This window comes from Gymnoscopelus microlampas (assembly GCF_963454915.1).
Source record: "Gymnoscopelus microlampas genome assembly, chromosome: 13".
NCBI lineage: Eukaryota > Metazoa > Chordata > Actinopteri > Myctophiformes > Myctophidae > Gymnoscopelus > Gymnoscopelus microlampas.
The window spans coordinates 8,390,998-8,406,894 of record NC_139950.1 but is presented as its reverse complement, the minus strand read 5'-3'; the positions used below and the strand labels follow the sequence as shown (position 1 = coordinate 8,406,894).

At 42.8% G+C, this 15,897-nt stretch overlaps 1 protein-coding gene across 5 annotated transcripts in view; it reads left to right on the top strand.

The window, feature by feature from the left end:
- The window catches only part of LOC311058907 (myoferlin-like), a gene marked incomplete at its 5' end in the record, with an annotated part of 235,365 nt that overhangs the window by 84,806 nt on the left and 134,662 nt on the right, over nucleotides 1-15,897 (top strand). For 4 of the 5 annotated variants that reach the window (XR_014602097.1, XM_084076435.1, XM_084076437.1 and 1 more), the window contains 20 exons: nucleotides 831-945; nucleotides 1,639-1,741; nucleotides 1,949-2,088; nucleotides 2,183-2,347; nucleotides 3,316-3,403; nucleotides 4,429-4,506; nucleotides 4,639-4,820; nucleotides 6,813-6,971; nucleotides 9,718-9,819; nucleotides 11,628-11,789; nucleotides 11,899-12,064; nucleotides 12,214-12,278; nucleotides 12,385-12,399; nucleotides 12,479-12,577; nucleotides 12,730-12,858; nucleotides 13,109-13,264; nucleotides 13,821-13,912; nucleotides 14,287-14,457; nucleotides 15,212-15,360; nucleotides 15,649-15,788. Coding sequence is in view for 4 of the 5 variants with exons in the window: in XM_084076435.1 (XP_083932561.1) it covers nucleotides 831-945; nucleotides 1,639-1,741; nucleotides 1,949-2,088; nucleotides 2,183-2,347; nucleotides 3,316-3,403; nucleotides 4,429-4,506; nucleotides 4,639-4,820; nucleotides 6,813-6,971; nucleotides 9,718-9,819; nucleotides 11,628-11,789; nucleotides 11,899-12,064; nucleotides 12,214-12,278; nucleotides 12,385-12,399; nucleotides 12,479-12,577; nucleotides 12,730-12,858; nucleotides 13,109-13,264; nucleotides 13,821-13,912; nucleotides 14,287-14,457; nucleotides 15,212-15,360; nucleotides 15,649-15,788 (2,476 nt within the window). The remainder of the gene's footprint in view (nucleotides 1-830; nucleotides 946-1,638; nucleotides 1,742-1,948; nucleotides 2,089-2,182; nucleotides 2,348-3,315; nucleotides 3,404-4,428; nucleotides 4,507-4,638; nucleotides 4,821-6,812; nucleotides 6,972-9,717; nucleotides 9,820-11,627; nucleotides 11,790-11,898; nucleotides 12,065-12,213; nucleotides 12,279-12,384; nucleotides 12,400-12,478; nucleotides 12,578-12,729; nucleotides 12,859-13,108; nucleotides 13,265-13,820; nucleotides 13,913-14,286; nucleotides 14,458-15,211; nucleotides 15,361-15,648; nucleotides 15,789-15,897) is intronic. The other variant, XM_084076436.1, reaches the window with a different exon arrangement.

Here is a 15,897-nt window from a genome sequence, read left to right as displayed (position 1 = left end):
TACTATAGAAACCTGCTCCAGGTGTCCGTGCGTCCGTCACTCCGTCACACTTTTCGTCACACTTTTGCCCTGCTCATATCTCCGCACCCGTTGCCCCGATCCATGCCAGATTTTGCACACACACTCCTTACCTGCCAAACTACACCCTCCAAGGACCCCCGGAGCTCCAGGGACCCCCAGCTGCCTCGGGGACCCCCAAGTGTAAAAAATGAGCACATGTGCACACATTACCAAATGACCACCCCAACGGGGCTGCTCACGGGGCATTCCCGGGGACCACCCACTCCTGGTGCTCCAGAACGGATGCAAAAGTGGTGGCACCCCCAGTGGAGGACCCCCTGCCACTGCAGCTCACATAAAATGCCGTAACTCGGGCTAGGAGCGTCCGGGAGAGCCGCGGCCGGTACCTATTCGTCCGCCAAGGCAACGCGGACACCCCACCCCTAATTTCTCACATGGCCCTCTTCTAGCGCCACCTTCAGGCCGCTTTTCACAACACATTTTTGCCCACTACTCCTACAGTTTTGCCCCTAAAAACACGCAAATTGCTACACACTACACAGTATGTCTACACTCATGTCATCACCATGCCTGCCACCACATTTCTCACCATACAGCCCTCTTCTGTATACATGTGACCTACGGTCGCTTATCTCCCGATTAGGGAGTCTTACTGGTAATAAGCAGATCTGGCAACCCTGGTCACACACACACACGCACGCACACCCCCCCCCCCCCCCCCCCCCCCCCCCCCACACACACACACACACACACCGCTTTCCAACAACCTGTGTGTGTGTGTGTGTGTGTGTGTGTGTGTGTCCATCCAGCCTGCTCACAGAGGCTGACGCCGGCCACACCGACTTCACTGATGAGGTTTTCGAGAACGAGACGCGTTTCCCCGGTGGGGAGTGGAAGCCTGCAGCAGAGCCCTACACTGATGTGGTGAGATCTTTGCATATGCACACGCACACCCCACTGCCATCACCTCCCACGATCTCTCTGTAAAGAAATAGACAAAAGACAACTTTTGTTCTATGTCATCCGATCCCTTGCATTATTACATCATGTACTCAAAGCAGGTGGTTTCTTTCATTATTCTTATGTCAATACACAACATTTATTTCATTTAATTATCTCAGCCAGGCTGGAACGGTCAGAGGCAGAGGTTATGTTTAGTTTGGGAGAGGCCTTTTTTTTTTTTACAACAAGGCGCCATGTATCATGAACCCAACATCCAATATAATATTTCTGAATCATATGTTGAGAGGCCTCTGTAGAGCACACCTCCAAAGGGGAGTTCACTTCTGACCACAGAGGGATGCCACAAATGTGAAAAGTTTAACCATATACCGGTACACTATACCCCCCTGCAGCTTCCTCGGGTGCTGACAACTGCAACGGCCTACACTGCCCTGGGTAGGCCACCTGGCCTGGCAGAGATATGCACTCCGCTGAGCGCACCTTTTGCGCTTATGTTGGGCATAGGCTTGTCCCACCTGCCCACATGTGACAGACAACTTGAAATTTACATAGAAGATTACATTAGTGCTTATTGTAATGTATGCAAACGCGCAAGATGCCCATGTATTTTAATATTAATTACATTTTTTTCATTTATTTTTTTGCATTGTGTAGAATGGAGAAAAGGCCCAGAGCCCAAGAGAGTTTGAATGTCCCCCAGGATGGAGTTGGGAGGATGAGTGGAGCTTTGACAGCAACAGAGCTGTAGATGAGAGAGGTATGATAGGACACAGCTGAAACAACAACTTATCTGAATCTGATATTGTATAATCATTGTATATGCATAATGACCCTATTATGTGTGTCACATTAAGATAAATATATTCTTATGTTTTGCATATGTGCAGTATGTGCATGTAACATAAGATAAACCTAAGATATTGATAAAACTTTAGTGTTCCCCATGTGTATTTCTTGCCACCAGGCTGGGAGTACGGAGTCACCATTCCCCCGGATGATAAACCCAAATCCTGGGTGGCGGCAGAGAAGATGTACCACGTCCATCGCAGGAAGAGACTCATAAGACCAAGGAAGAAGACATCTGACTCTACAGCCCTTATCGAGGTGAAGAGGAAGATGAGAAGTGGAAGGGACATAAAGGCAGAGCGTAGACATTGAGTACAGTTTTGTCATTCTCCCATTTTCCCTTCTTCTCCAGAGGCGGGATCCAGGCGAAGGCTGGGAGTACTCCTCGTTGATTGGCTGGAAGTTCCACAGGAAGGAGCGCAAGTCTGACACGTTCCGCCGCCGGCGCTGGCGTAGAAAGATGGCGCCTTCAGACAGCATGGGAGCTTCTGCCATCTTCAAACTGGAGGGGGCGCTGGTTGGTATTAGCTGGTGTTTGTGGTGTGCAGTACTGTTCATGTGGTCTGCCTCAGTCCCCTGTGCATTCTGAAATGTTCTATTGAGATTGAGGTCTGAACCATATCCTGTGATTATACTTTTACATCTGCCTGTTCCTGTGGTGCTGAATGCCATTCATTCAACCTTTTTATCTATTTTCTCGGAAAAACATTGAGGGCAGAGCCCTCATTTTCAATGATGCCGAGATTACAGAAGGCATAATACAACAGTGTAAATAATATTGAAATAAGAACAGCAGGATAAAACAAGTTATGTATTGTGGTCCCAAAAGCAAGGCGAAGACCAGGGGTGATCGATCTGTTTTTTTTCTGCTGTAGCACTCAAACTGTGGAAGATCTTCTACTCCATGTTAGAGCGTCTCAAACATTGCCTGTGCATGCATTTAAATCACATTTGAAAAGTCACTTGTACTCCTTGGCTTTTGATCTAGACTGAGAGTCGATGTTTCCGATGGGCAATGTGTCTAAACTGTGTGTTTTTGCTGTCGCTTTATCTCTGATTCATACTTCTGTTCTGTTTTCCTTCTGTTTTTACCCTTTACCCTTTACCCCTCCCCTCTTTTATTGTTTTACTTATTTTTTTATATTTTGTACTGAGTGTACAGCACTTTAGTTCAACGCTGTTGTTTTAAATGTACTCTATAATTATAGATTTGAAAATAGGCTAACACAGTGAAAATAGCCCTTGCAACGTAACACGCTGTGAGCTTGTGAATTGGCAATTTTTAACAAAAATATTTGGTGTAGAGGGGAAAAAAGGAGGGGATCAAGTATAGACCTCTTAACTCAGGAAGGGCGCTTCTGTTCTGCTCACATTGCATTAAGAGCCATGCATGTCCTGAGTGATTTTGTACTTTGTGTGATTTTTGTCATGGCTGTTTGATGGAAAGTGTTTTGTTAAAGCGTTGCTCTATTTGTGTATTCAAAGGGGGTTGATGTTGATGAGAAGGCCAGTAAAAAAGATGCAGCCAAACTATCCGGTGCCAACACGCCCACAGTTTCCTGTCACTTTGACAGTAAGTATTCTCACCAGTTCCATGCCATTTCACTGGCACTGATGATTAAACAAGTCTGGCCTCACTCCACTTCCTTCCAGGAAGACTGACCCTAAATTAAGATACAATTAAATTCGCAGACCGTGCTATTTATCAGTGTATCAAGTCTTTTCTCTTTTTTTTATCATTTATGTATAGATTTTATGTATTTTATAACACATTTCAACACAAATATAATACCCCGAGACATGACATACACATGACATAGGACAAAAAAAACGAAACAAAAAACGACATACTACAAAAACAGAAGGAAAAAAGAAAAGCAACAACATGATATTGGTAGGCTGTCGTGGTGTAACTGTATCGTGGTCAAGCTCGACACTGGTTTATAGTGGCCTGGCTGAGACTATGTTTTGCACCCTGTCCGTCTGTCCATCCGTCTGTGAACAGATAATCTTCGGCGTTGGCTCGATCGCAGCGAATCTGTGCACACACACTCCCTGGATGCCAGAGCAGAACCTCTGCCCCAAATCTTTCACATGAGCCTGATATAGCGCCACCAGGAGGTCGATTGTTGTACAGTAGTCCTATAGATTTTGTCCAAACATCTCGCAAATCAATACACAGTGTATAGTCATTAAAAAAAACGGGTCTTTCAGATTTTTCATTTTCCATCCTGATTGGCTAAGATTGACAACACAAGTTTGCAGGAGTGGCCCGTTTAGAACAAAATTGCGCAAATCATGAACGCAGAATCTGATTGTGGTGAAACTTTGCACGTACATTCGCACTATGTTGAGGAACAAATGCCACCCTTTTAACATTGCCCTATTATAGCGCCACCAGGAGGCCGTTTTTTTCGAGTATACATTATCTCTATAGTCAAGTGATCAAGACGGATCCGTCTGATTTTTCATATTCCTTTCTGATTGACGAATTCCCAACATTGCTGGCCCACAATAACCTACCTGATTCTATTAATATGCTTATTGAATAAGCGGTAATTGTGTTTTAATATGCTGATACACATTGTCTCCCTTCAGGGTCATACATGTATCATCTGAGAGTGTACGTGTATCAGGCCAGGAATCTCTGTGCCATGGACAAGGACAGTTTCTCAGGTAAAAAATAAAGCAATGAAAACGGTCGGTTTGTCAGTCGTACAGTGCAAAGAAGCAATATGAAGTAAGGCTTTTTTTCCACACACATCCCCAGGTCACACGTATAACCATATTATGCTGGTCTTCCCACAGATCCCTACGCCCATGTGTCATTCCTGCATGTCAGTAAGACCACTGAGATCATAAAAGCTTCTCTGAACCCCACCTGGGATCAGACACTGATTTTTGATGACGTTCAAATCTATGGAGACCCACAGGCCATCGCCCACCACCCTCCTAATGTGGTCCTGGAGCTGTATGACAGCGATCAAGTGGTATGCGAGTTCAATCATTAAGAGAACTACAGTATATGAAGTGAATTATTCTTTGAGAATTACTGCTTGTTGCAGTCCCCAACCAGGGACCGTTTAAGATGATTTCACATGGAAAGCAGCTTCACAGCCATAGGACCACTGGCAGTAGACTGCTAAAGACCTTTGTCCACCGAACACTCAAACACATGAACAAACTTGCCGGACAAAATAAAAATAAGCTTTGTAAACGCTAACGCAACGTAGCTTGTTAACCCCCCTACGTTTGATTTGTTTTTATTATTGTTTTTATTACTATTACTAATGCTGCTACAATGTCTGAGGAGCCGACAAAAATACATTTGACTCTTAAAGGTAGGGTAAGTGATATTTTTTGGTATTTTTTTTTGTTTTGTTAATAGGTTAAAGTACTATATTCTGATAGTTAGTGTGGTTGCCCAACAGGGCAACCAGACTATAGTACTCTATAGCTTTCCATCTACAATACTTTGGACCGCATCTCCTCCCACAGTTTTTATCCCCTAATGTTGTGCCATATATCAAAATGACCGTCTAAATCGGTTTAAAATCGGTTAAATAGTTTAATTGATATTGATTTATTAGTGCATTAAATTTCCCCATCCACTTTAATGTAAAAGTGAAAAAACTCAAATTCAAGTATTTTTTCCTCAGAAACCTTAAGAGCTAGAGTTATCAGATTTGGAGGGAAAATTCATAATTAAGTCCCAAATTATTAAAAAAAAATATCACACCATTCGGCCTCATGATGGCGCTATAACAGCCCCCTTTACGTTTTGGCCCGTAACTCTTGAACCGTAGGTCCTAAAATCAAAATTTCTTTTCACCTGGATTCCTTGGGTCATGACACATCTCCCCATATAGGCCACGCCCATTTGCGTCAGGATAGATTTTTTGATATTGATTTATTAGTGCATTAAATTTCCACATCCACTTTAATGGGAATTGCAAAAACTCCCATTCAAGTATTTTTTTCTCGGAAACCGTAAGGGCTACAGTTACAAAACTTGGAGGGGAGGTTAATAGTTTTTTGAAAAATTATTAAGAAAATAATCACACCAGTCGGCCCCATGGTGGCGCTATAACAGCCCCCTTTACCTTTTGGCCTATAACTCTTGAACCGTAGGTCGAAAAATCAAAATTTCCTTTTCCCTGGATTCCTTGGGTCACGGCGCATCTTCCAATATAGGCCACGCCCATTTGCGTCAGGATAGATTTTCCGCCATTTTGAATTTTCTTCAAAACACACTTTTTGCTCCTTTTCCTTCAATTTTTTTCCAAATCTCACACAAATCGGTACACGTGATCTATGAACCCATGCAGCAGAATTTTGATAGTCCATACCGTCCGTCCGTAAATGGCTTCCAAAGTTAGCGGGAGGGGTCCGTTTGACCAAAAATGCCATAAATCACGAACAAAACGTCCGGTCAATCCCAAATTTGAATCACATGTCGAGGGTGGTATACTAAACCAATCCCCAAAAGCATTTCTACTTTGATCCATAGGGGGTGCCACGAATGCTCGAAATGTAACCGTTTGATGCAAAAACATGATTTTTGGGGGATCAATCCTCTCAAAATGAAACGCAGGCGATCTCAGGAGTGACGTGACGATGTAATTGGCGCAGTCTCCGACGGTATTCCTCCCGGCGTATTACTGGAGTCCCGACCGCGTCGGCGCAACCACACTTTGCAATTGCCAATTGCGACGCGTCTAGTTATCATTGCTACAGAGCGTTTTCTTCGGTCACAGGGGTCTCTCCAGCTCTTTAGTAAACAGAATATAGTACATTTTCTGGTAGGTGACGAAATTTAAGCCAATCAGGAGAGAGAACACTTATTTGAACCAAAGTAAATCACTTACCTTACCTTTAAGTACACAAGACGTAACAATAAAGACCATCTTGAAACTTGAGCTCCAGGGTTTATCTTGTCTTGTCTTGTCTTGTCTTGTCTTGTCTTGTCTTGTCTTGTCCAGGGTAAAGATGATCCCATGGGTTGCTGTACCTGCCCTCCTGTTGTGAAGCTGAACCCCAGCGTGGCCGTCAAGCCCAAGCTGCTGTGGTTCCCCGTCAACAGGAAAGGCCGTGGTGCCGGGGAAATCCTTGTGGCCGCTGAGCTCTTACTAAAGGACAAGGTACCTCATCCAAACGTTTGCTATAACTATATATAACTATAACTACTACTACTCTGCCACCAAAATGTGGAATGCCCTGACACCCCCATTAAAGCATGGGTTGTCAACCTGTGGTCCGTGGACCACTGGTGGTCTGTGGAAGTATTGCATGTGGTCCCTGATCATGCACACAGTAATTCACAGTGAAGTTCTGGATGAGTTGTCAGGTAGAATTCACAGAGTTTACAGTAAAAGCGAAATGCATTTGACCTTTTGTAACTACGTATCTCTGTGACAGTAGTATTTTCATGCTGGCATACCTGAAGAATTTGTACAGGGCAAGGTTTGAGACAGAAAATGAGACTCCACTTGCCTGGTACCATTCCATGCTTCATCGCGTGGTGCCGTCTAAAATGATATTCCTTGGCTTGCAAGCAGGCAAAAACTTAGCCAACTTAGGCGATGAGACACAACGTCTTTGCATTGATGAGACGTCACATATCCTCTTTATACTTTTGGATAGTGTGTCGTTTCTCTTGCTAACTAGCAGCAGATTAAATGTTTAGCGATCTCAAGCAGTCTGTCTCTCTGCACAAGTAGCATCTGCAATCGATCCAGTAACGACTAATTTATGCTTCGACCTACAACCGTGTTGCACCCCGAATATATTCAATCTGCGCCGTGTTGTGAGCTTGTAGATCTGCAAAGCAATCCTATGATGAATCATGCTTAATAATGTGATGTTGTAGCCTACGTCTGGCAGAAGGGGGTAATAATAATGAGAATAAAAGTATGTAAAATCATTCAGATTATAATGAGGTAGGCTCTGCTACATGGTCAGTCCATAACTGTATTACTATTCACAAATGGAAAGGGGGAAAACAACTGGTTTACAGTTTATTATGCCACCTATTAGCTTACATTTTGATTAATTGACTCTTGGAGTTCCAGTACATTTTTTAACTATCAATTTCTTAAATTAGCCTTTCATTATATATCTGCTGTCAGCTAACTCCAAAAAAACTAAATATATTTATCTGGAAATGAAGAAACCTTATATTTTCCAAACAAAGCAATACTGCCTCATCAAAGTTGGTATTGTGACTTTATATATTGTCAGATACTTGCATGTGTCATTATATTATCACCACTTTACCCAAATCCGGCTCAAGTGGAGTTAGGAGGTTTTGTCCATCATTGATGAAGAACAGCTGACAAATCTCCAAGCTCACTATGCATCACAACGCGTGAATTAATGCCCTGATGCTTCATGACATGACATGCTTATATAGGCCTACAATAATAAGCAGGACTTTGAATATTACAATAACTTCTGCAAAGAGTGGTTCACTGAGTTGCAGTTTCAGTCGAACTAGCGAGAGAAAAGCTCATTTCTCATTTCTTGTCACATTGCTCTCCTCAGAACAAAACACTACATAGATTTTAGGTTTTGTCAGAAGTGCTTTTTAATACTTTTCGTTGGTTCAATATGTTTTTAATCAACACACAGACGTAAAGGGTGTTCAATAGCACTGATTAATGAAAAAAAATTGTAAAAGCTGAAAAATGTAGTTAGTTGGTTTCTGCCAGACAGCGACGATATTGTTTATTATTTATTATTGCTGTGTTCGGGCAAGCCCGAGAATCTGGATAGAATCCTGTAGTGTGTGATGCCCTTAAGATTATCTGATAAAATAATCTTATAAGTGTATCCTGTAGTGCAGGGGTCTTCAACAGGGGGTCCGGGACCCCTAGGGGGTCCTCAGAGCTACTATAAGGGGTCCGCCAAATCTTTGTGTGATAGGATTTAGTTTCTTTACATTAACCACTTGAACCAGAATTCCTTTTCTGAGGGGAACATTAGCCGAAAATAGCAGATCTACAAGCTCTCAACGCCTCGCGCTGCGAGGCGTTGAGAGCTTGTAGATCGGCTATTTTTGGCAAAGAGGCTATAGGTGTAGAGGGAAAAAATAGCAGACTAAGTAAAAAAAAAACTTCAATCTGAAACGCAATTTTATACAATATAGAGTAGGGGGTCCCTGCTTCATCTGTCTCTCAGCTAGGGGGTCCTTGGCCTGAAAACGTTGAAGACCCCTGCTGTAGTGTGTGATGCTAAAAGATTTTTAAAATCTTGTAGTGTAAGGCCAGCTTTTGTCAGGGTGGTGGTTCCTGGTTCTCAACCAGTTGAAAAACCCCTGCATTAAAGGATGTGAAATTGTGAAACACTGGTTTCTTTCAAAACTGGCCTGAAACCAGCCCCTGATCTATCAGGAGACCACAAGGGGAGGTCAATGTAAGTTCCAATCGAAAGGCGGTGTCATTCACTGTCGCCTTTTTTCCCTTTTCTCCTTTGTACACATAGTGTTTGTATTTGTTGATGACATGTATTAATGTGTTAATTCTTTATGCTATGTTGATGAATTGAATACATAGGACCACAATGGAAACAAGTCCCCAGGACTTTTTTGTGTTATCCTTTTAGCCTTAATGACTGGGAACTATTTGTCTGATGAGTTTTTGCTTCTCTCTCTTTCAAGTTAATGTCTTACTGTGCCACGTGCAGTGTAACATTTCCAGCTAATAAAGTAGTCAATCAATCAATCAATCAATCAATCAATCAATCAATCAATAAAAGACCAAATGATGCTTCCTCAATTTTATAGAAACAAGACTGAGCTCAAGTTGAGCTTCAGTCTGAATCTAAAATGACCGAATTTTTAATCTAATACTGTGGAGAGGCGCTAACATTTTGCTGCTTGACCTCCAGGTGACTGAAGGAGACCTGCCCCTGGTCCCTCCCAGGCGGGGAGAGAATCTGTTCATGGTTCCTCAGGGCATCAGACCTGTGGTGCAGCTTACTGCTATCGAGGTACAGTACACCAAACCAAGTCCCCAAGACCAGGAGGGCTGGCAAAAGTTAGCCAAGTGGCCAACTCTGCATCTGGGCTCTAAAAGGCATTTTCCCATAGAACGCCAGAGGAAAGCACAGCTGCCTAATACTGTTATGAAGATACTGTGAAGTCTGCATATGTGCGTTTCAAAAACATGGAGCTTAAATAATGGAATAAACGGGGCAGGAATAGGCTCTATGCACAGCAGCCATATTGGAAATAAATTGGGCCCCTTCCTTACTTCCTTCACAGGTGTTACCAATGATACTAACGAAGGCTCTGTTCCATTTAGTGTAGCACAGTGGTTCTCAAACGTTTTAATTTCAAGGACCATCATAACTCTGAGATTGTACAAATGGAACCAAATGCACCCTTACGGGGCCATTTGGTTCCATTTGTACAGTTACAGACCCATAGGGGGCCATTTCAATGGTATATAAATGGTATATACATTTTAGGCAAGAAGTATGCCATGGATTTGTCTCAATCTTGATACATTTTATAGCTAAAACTGCTAGTTTAAAACTTCACTGTCCAACTAAGGATCAATACTTGGTACGTTCCAGTAGTGTTGATTTTGACAGCAAATTTTGATTTAGCTTTAGTCATAGGCTTTTGAATAATTTTCCATTTAGTTTTAGTCATATTTTAGTCATCTGCAAAGTTTTTGTCTAGGTTTAGTCGACTAAATATCATAAGATTATAGTCGACTAAATCTACAGTTGATTTAGTCGACTAGCCGACTAAAATGTATTTTGGCGGTGCCTTGATGGCGTCGTAATGGCTGATTTAACACTTGGTTGGTTGCGTCGTAATGGCTCATTTTACACTTGGTTTGGTTGCGCTCTGAAAATAGCAGATCTACAAGCTCACAACGCGTCGCAGCACGACGCGTTGTGAGCTTGTAGATCTGCTATTTTCAGAGCGCAACCAAACATAAAATGACTTGTCTTTTAGTTCTACTGGATCTCTTCTCCACTCGTCCCTCACTAACATTTTAGTCTATTTTTTATTTGTTGACGAAATATATTTAGTCTTCGTTTTAGTCATCATAGCTTAGTTTTTATTTTTGTTCTTGTCAGTGAAAAAATAGTTTTAGTCGATGAAATCAACACTGCGTTCCAGGCAGCTTATTACAGGTAAACGCACTGTTATATACACAGCCCTGCAACAGTGCTCGTTTGTAGTTTGCTCGTACGTGGCTCATACTCTGATGGGCTCGCTCCATGGCAATCTGGGCCCACAGAGCATGCTTGGACAGTATTGAGCTTTATGTGTCCTAACACCTAGAAGAAAGTTCCATTGCAACGAATGACCAGCCATGTTTCAGTGCTGCCTCCATTTCTTTAATATCTCCATGACACAAACCAGCCACCCAGATAGCCTGTTAACTTGTTTTGCTACACGCTACATGACCTGACAAGTCCAGCCCAACCCTAAGCCATCAGACAGCTACGGCTATAAATAAGAAATGAAAAAAAGATTCAAATCACTGCCCCTTTTATGCTCTGTGCCTGTCTCTCGTTTATCTAACCCCCATGGCCCTGTTTTATTACATTCCTCTAACCTGCCTCTGTGTTCATACTTGGGGTGTGTGTGTGTGTGTGTGTGTGTGTGTGTGTGTGTGTGTGTGTGTGTGTGTGTGTGTGTGTGTGTGTGTGTGTGTGTGTGTGTGTGTGTGTGTGTGTGTGTGTGTGTGTGTGTGTGTGTGTGTGTGTGTGTGTGTGTGTGTGTGCGTGCGTGCGTGCGTGCGTGCGTGTGTGTGCGCGTGTGCGTGCGTGCCCAGATCCTGACCTGGGGTTTGAGGAACATGAAGAACTACCAACTGGCCACGGTTTCCTCTCCTAGTTTGATAGTGGAATGCGGCGGTGAGATTGTTCAAACCGCTGTCATCAGAAACTTCAAGAAGAACCCCAACTTCCCTGGATCTGTGCTGCTCCTCAAAGTGGTACTACTGGCCCTCAGCATGTGTTAAACCTGTCGCACAGTTGTATTTACTGTTTTACACATCTAGATATTCAGTGTATCCCCTCACAGAGTCTTTCCTCTGCACGTAGCTCCTGCCTAAAGAGGAGATGTACACCCCTCCCATCGTGCTGAAGGTAATAGACCATCGACCCTTCGGCAGGAAACCCACTGTGGGTCAGTGCACCATCGACTCCCTGGAGTCGTACCGCTGTGACCCGTATCGCATCAACAGTGATGTCGTCATGTCTGCTAGAGGTATGTACTGTATGCTCTGACTGATGCATATTGACTGTATGCCGGACACACCGTGATACATAAAGCATGTACTGTTCGCATACAAGCATACGCAAACGTACTGGATGCGTACAATATTCATAATTTCCTCGTTTCTGTGGACTCGGTAGTGGCCATGATGTCCCAGGGGGACGTCGTCATTGACATTGAGGACAGAGCCGTTCTAAAACTTGAGGTAAGTAATGCACCTGTCACCATAGAGGCAGATCTTAACCAAAGGTTGATCTTTTCCCTAATCCCTTATTAACAAGTATCATCCATGTTTTCTCCCCTCTGTGCAGATGCAGGAAGAAAAGGTGAGATATATATACAGATACTCATAAGCAAACTAAACGAAACTATAAACAAAGTATACTCTAACTTTCCATCTTACAGGAGGACGAGGCAGTAGACTGGTGGAGTAAATTCTACGCCTCCATTGGCGAGCAGGAGAAGTGTGGACCTTACCTCAAAAAAGGATACGATACCTTGCAGGTGAAGACAAGACATCACAGTTCTCCAAATGTAGTACGCCAGACTGTGCTGTGTTCCCATGAAACCACTTATTTTTTATTTGTGTGTGTGTGTGTGTGTGTTTGTGTGTGTGTGTGTGTGTGTGTGTGCGTGTGCGTGCGTGTGTTTCTCAGGTGTATGACCGTGAGCTAGAGGAGGTCCCAGACTTCCAGGGTCTGACTGATTTCTGCAGCACCTTTAAACTCCAGCGAGGAAAGACTGAAGAAGATGAGGATGACCCCTCAGTGGTTGGAGAGTTTAAGGTGATGAAGAATGCATTTAGTAGGAAACTGACAGAGCCTCTGCATGTTTTATCTCAGATAAAGACATGGACTGGAAGTACACCGCCAGTGTGTGTGTGTGACTGGGTGATTGTAATGCACATTATAAAGTGCTTTAACTGCCTGTGTACAGCTGCTGTTCCTGGCATTGGTCTGCCCTCTGGTGGTGCTATTATGAACTGCTGGTGTTTATTACTGTTGCTGACCTGTCATTCTTTTCTTTTTATTTCAGGGCTCATTCAAGATCTACCCCCTGTCTGATGACCCGGGCGTGCCTGCTCCTCCCCGTCAGTTCATAGAACTGCCTGAGAGTGCGCCTCAGGAGTGTGTGGTCAGAATCTACGTGGTGCGCTGCGTTGACCTGCAGCCCAAAGACAACAACGGAATGGTACGGCTTTTATCTAAAGTTGTCGTTGAAATATGAAAATGAACATCTACCCCTCTCCTTGATCCAGACTAATCTACCAGTCTGTCTATCAGATGTTCTGTGTTTTCAAGTAGGTATGCACCTGTAGGAATAAATACTGACCATCACACATAGCAAAGATAGCAAATATACAAATACTAGAGGTTCCTTGATCCAGACTATCACCTTGTATTTTCTGTGTTTTCAAGTTATTCACATGTATAATAATTACTGTTCATAGCAAATTGTTTAGATTGGTTTGTTGTTTTTCTACGCCTTTTCCAATGAAGTTATTCTACTATTTGCTTTCTGTCTAGGCCAGTTTCATTAAACATTCCAGTAGTACAGATGTGATTAGATTATATAACATGACGTATTGTCTATAATATTCCTCCAAACAAAAGTGCATGTCTGACTTTATATAGTTTTGAGATCAGCTGTGTTATAATAGAAAAACACAGGTTGACACTATACCTTCGGCATGTGATTATGAAAACTAAAATATTACATTATTTTCTTTGCTTTGTCCTGATTTCAGTGTGACCCCTACATTAAGATCACTTTGGGAAGGAAAACAGTGGATGACAGAGATAACTACAAACCAAACACCCTCAATCCAGAGGTTGGCAGGTGAGACGGTGATGTTTCAGTGATGAGATACGTTCTGGACAGATTTCTTTATTGTTGCCATACGGATAACATATTGTCTCTATCGAATGGAAACCTCATATTTTCAAAACTGTTACTTTTCATGTCTTCAGGATTCAAATTCAAAAGTAGCAAAAGTAGCAGATCTACAAGCTCAAAACATGTCGCGAGCTTGTGGATCTGCTACTTTTGAAGCTTTTGTGTGACGCTGTAGGGTGATCACGTAGGGCACTAATTTACAAAAAACACAAAAAGTTAGAATATGAAGATAAGAGGTTTCTGCCCGATAACACCGTCTATATTCTTTGTTTAGAAACTAACACACATTGCATTTTACGTCTTCCTTTTTTGTCCAGGGTGTTTGAGCTGTCCTGCTTCCTGCCTCAAGACAAGGATCTAAAGGTCGCCGTGTATGACTATGACTTACTGAGCCGTGATGACAAAATCGGCGAGACCGTCATCGACCTGGAGAATAGGCTTCTTTCCCGGTTCGGCTCTTATTGTGGCCTGCCACAGTCTTACTGCATGTGAGTAGATACTGTTGGTGCATTTTTATGTGCATGTGTGTAGTCTCTCAAACACTGGTCCCTGGTCCTTTTACACACTAATTCAATACAGATGAACTTACACAGCGTCAAGGGTTTAATTATAGACTGGAAACACACATTTGGATATGACCCAATTGCACAATGTCTGGCTTTGAACAAGAGACAGGCGTTGCATAATTTAATATATACCTCATCTCTTAGCTTCACCAGCCAACTCCATCCTATGCCTCATGCCATCGTCCGTTCAGTTAGGCGTACTGTATGTACAAAAGGCGCTCTAACAAAACAGTGCTGAACTGAATAAACACAACTGAGGAAGTTACTCAGTCACAGGTGTAAGTTTAAATTCCCAGTCTGTGTATACTCTAAAAAGTCTACTTTTCTTGCAAACCTCCAAACTGGCAGCCAAACGCACGCTCAGACACACGGGTAATATGCCGTCGGAGGAAAGATGAACTAGACCCCTTCGTTGTCCAGCCAATCATATAATCCTATATAATATATAGGGAATATATTCTAAATAATTCATACCATAGCCACCAAAAACACTTGTTTCTCATTGGCTGGCAGGTGTCCCTTAAAATAGGATCTTGCGACACCTCAAACATGCAGTTAGATGCTATGGACTACTGCTATGGCTAGGCTTATAGATCTCAGGTGATAGGACATGGAGTACAGTATTTTTCCTATAATCACGAGGTCAGAGATTTTCAAATGCATGAATGTGTTTCAGCTCAGGGACCAACCGATGGAGAGACCAGCTGAAGCCGTCTCAGATCCTCCAGAACTTGGCCAGGCTGAGAGGCATCCCAGCTCCACGCACAGAGGCAGACGGCAGCTCATTGTCCTTTGCAGGGAAACAATACATCCTGCAGGACTTTGGTACTGTACTTAATACCATTTTGATGATCTTAAGATTTTCTCCACTCTTCAAAACATGCATTGATATAAGCCTGTAGTTGCAATCACTTTGCAATCACTATTTATATATCACTTATGATAACATTGCTAAAAAGTGGTTTAACATTCAAAATGGAGATCTGACATAATATAATAACAAACAATGAGGTACTGTGGAAGAAAATTGAAACAAATGTCTTTGACATTCAGAGAGACCCTTGACTTATACAGTGTGTTGTTTTTGTGTCTGACCCCCTGTTCTGTGTACAGAAGCTACCACAGAGATCCACCATCATTTAGGCCCAGCCAGAGAAAGGCTGGCCCTGCATGTTCTCAGAACCCAGGGCTTGGTACCAGAACATGTGGAATCTAGGACCCTGACCAGCTCGTACCAGCCTACACTGTCCCAGGTTAACAGCACACTGGAGTTAAACTGCATTTTATAATGTATATAGGTGTACATATAGACAGATGGATACTTTATTGATCCTGAAGGAAATTCCAGATGATGATCAATCG